The sequence below is a fragment of the Sinocyclocheilus grahami genome, unplaced genomic scaffold, assembly GCF_001515645.1.
Source record: "Sinocyclocheilus grahami isolate Dianchi unplaced genomic scaffold, SAMN03320097.WGS_v1.1 scaffold1239.1, whole genome shotgun sequence".
NCBI classification, from domain to species: domain Eukaryota; kingdom Metazoa; phylum Chordata; class Actinopteri; order Cypriniformes; family Cyprinidae; genus Sinocyclocheilus; species Sinocyclocheilus grahami.
Genome location: NW_015506418.1, coordinates 241,522 through 244,021, shown reverse-complemented (window position 1 = coordinate 244,021; position 2,500 = coordinate 241,522). Strand labels below are relative to the sequence as shown.

Here is a 2,500-nt window from a genome sequence, read left to right as displayed (position 1 = left end):
CTAAAGACGTGGGAACCGGTCGGGCCGACTCCATCATCGTGGCTGGCAGCGGTTACTCAGAGAAGACTAGTGCTAGAAATGATGTTTGTGTGTTTTAGGCACGACTAAAGCGGAGGATCGTGGGATGCTGCTGAAGACCTTCAATGATCCGGCCTCTCAGTGCTTCATATTCCTGCTGAGCACCAGAGCGGGTGGACTGGGCCTCAATCTGCAGAGCGCAGACACCGTCATCATATTTGACAGCGACTGGAACCCTCATCAGGTACCCTTCATCATCCTCATCCTCCTCATCTTCATCCTCAGCTGGCTCCTCTGATGCTCTCGGTCTGCAGGACCTCCAGGCGCAGGATCGAGCGCACCGCATCGGACAGCAGAACGAGGTGAGGGTTCTGCGGCTCTGTACCGTCAACAGCGTCGAGGAGAAGATCCTGGCGGCCGCTAAATACAAGCTGAACGTGGACCAGAAGGTGATCCAGGCCGGCATGTTCGACCAGAAGTCGTCGAGCCACGAGCGCCGAGCGTTTCTGCAGGCCATTCTGGAGCACGAGGAGCAGGACGAGGTCAGGACTCTCATTCGGTCTCGTTTAGTCTCTACATTGACCACGTTTACGCGAATGAGAATATCCCAATATTATATACTGTATATATATGTAATTTGTTCTTGTTTTATTAATGACTGCGTCATGTAAACTGCTCAAGTCAAGTCCGAATGAGGCTGGTGCCGTACGATATTATCCTGAATAATTATCCAGAATATCAGCTGTAGCACAGTATTTTGCACATTCATACAAAGTGATTCTAAGAAACAAAGCTTTGAGACGTAAAGCACACATTCTGGAGGAGATTCGTCTTACATAAAGAGAAGTGAGAGTGAATCACTGTAAGGATGGGTTTAAGGGTTTGTGAGGCCGGATTTGTGCATACATATAATAACTAGTGTTGCACGATACCGGTACTAAAAAGGTATCGCGGTACTCTGCTTTTAAACAGCTGAGAAAGAAAACGTGTGTATCAATAAATTGGGTGCGTGACAGCAGACTAATATTCCTGCTGCTGTCTGTCTCTACAATATTAATCAAAAAATCCCTCACTGATCTTGACTAACTTTACTAGCTTTAATAAGGATAAATGTTTGAATGTTTCATTCCTACAGTGAAGACTATGCAGTGCTTTACTTTTGTATTTTGATAAATTTCTGTGTCATCTCTTTCTTGAATGCTACTGTTAAACAGACCTACTGTACCTAAAAACACAGTTTATTTCATTTGTGTCTTTGTTTTATTGCATTAATCCTTTTGTTTGTTACTTGCATCTATGTTCTTATTATTAATAACAAAAATGACTATATCCTGATATAAATTGTTATTGTGAAATAAAATGACTCCTAGCGTAGAGTAATATTCTGGTCATATTTCCCTCGGCTAAGTAACCAGTCCTGCACAGATCTCCACACACTGCAGGCTCGTCTGTATCAGTCATGACTTGCTCACTGTAGGCCTGTGGTGACACTGGCATGTGATGTTTTGTTTTGTTTTAAGGGGGAGGAAATGCTCAAAAAGCAGGACAGGAACACTGGTCAAGTGAGAGATTTCTTTCTTTTCTTTTTGTAATTTTTGTCATGGTATCGGTTCAGTACTAGTATCGAGATGTTCTAGTCCAGTCAAAATGTATTGTGACAACACTAATAATAACAGTGTTATAACGTTAAGATGATATAATAATAATAAGATCATCTCCAGGATTTAGCGAGAGAATGTTGTTTTTTCATGTAAATACTGTAGGATTGTGAAGCATCAAGAACTTATTTTCTGTGTTCATGTAAACGTGGTCATGGATCTTTTCTGTGCTTCTAAAGCTCTTCTGATTGCTTGCTGTTTTTGTCTGCATCTGTTTCTCCATCAGGAAGAGGACGAGGTGCCGGACGATGAGACCGTAAATCAGATGATCGCCAGGAGTGAAGACGAGTTTGACCAGTTCATGGTCTCGTTTCACTTTCTCTCGCTTATGTTTGCTGGAACAAATTCAGATCATCGCTTAATCCAGATCGAATCCAAATTAACTTCCACTGTCTCTGTGTTTCTGCGCAGCGCATGGATCTGGATCGCCGCCGCGAGGAAGCACGCAATCCGAAGCGAAAGCCTCGTCTCATGGAGGAGGACGAGCTGCCCACCTGGATCATGAAAGACGACGCCGAGGTGGAAAGACTCACCTGTGAGGAAGAAGAGGAGAAGATGTTCGGCCGCGGCTCCCGTCAGAGGAAGGAGGTGGATTACAGGGATTCGCTCACAGAGAAACAGTGGCTGAAGGTCAGACAGACGCCTCATTCATCAGCTTGTCTTCCTCTGCTGGACGCTCCTGATCCATCCCTCTGTTCTCAGGCAATCGAGGACGGGACCCTGGATGAGATCGAGGAGGAGGTGCGCCACAAGAAAACGTCTCGGAAGAGGAGGCGCGATCGAGATCCGGACGCCATCCCGTCCACTTCAGGTGCTCGCGGGGG

The 2,500-nt window shown here is 45.4% G+C and overlaps 1 protein-coding gene across 1 annotated transcript in view; it reads left to right on the top strand.

The window, feature by feature from the left end:
- LOC107568375 (transcription activator BRG1) overlaps nucleotides 1-2,500 on the top strand; it is a 19,692-nt gene that overhangs the window by 13,898 nt on the left and 3,294 nt on the right. Inside the window, exons 21-26 of the mRNA XM_016254327.1 lie at nucleotides 99-262; nucleotides 333-560; nucleotides 1,539-1,580; nucleotides 1,903-1,980; nucleotides 2,088-2,306; nucleotides 2,379-2,500. The exon at nucleotides 2,379-2,500 is cut by the window's right edge and continues 135 nt beyond it. Of these exons, the coding sequence (XP_016109813.1) occupies nucleotides 99-262; nucleotides 333-560; nucleotides 1,539-1,580; nucleotides 1,903-1,980; nucleotides 2,088-2,306; nucleotides 2,379-2,500 (853 nt within the window). The remainder of the gene's footprint in view (nucleotides 1-98; nucleotides 263-332; nucleotides 561-1,538; nucleotides 1,581-1,902; nucleotides 1,981-2,087; nucleotides 2,307-2,378) is intronic.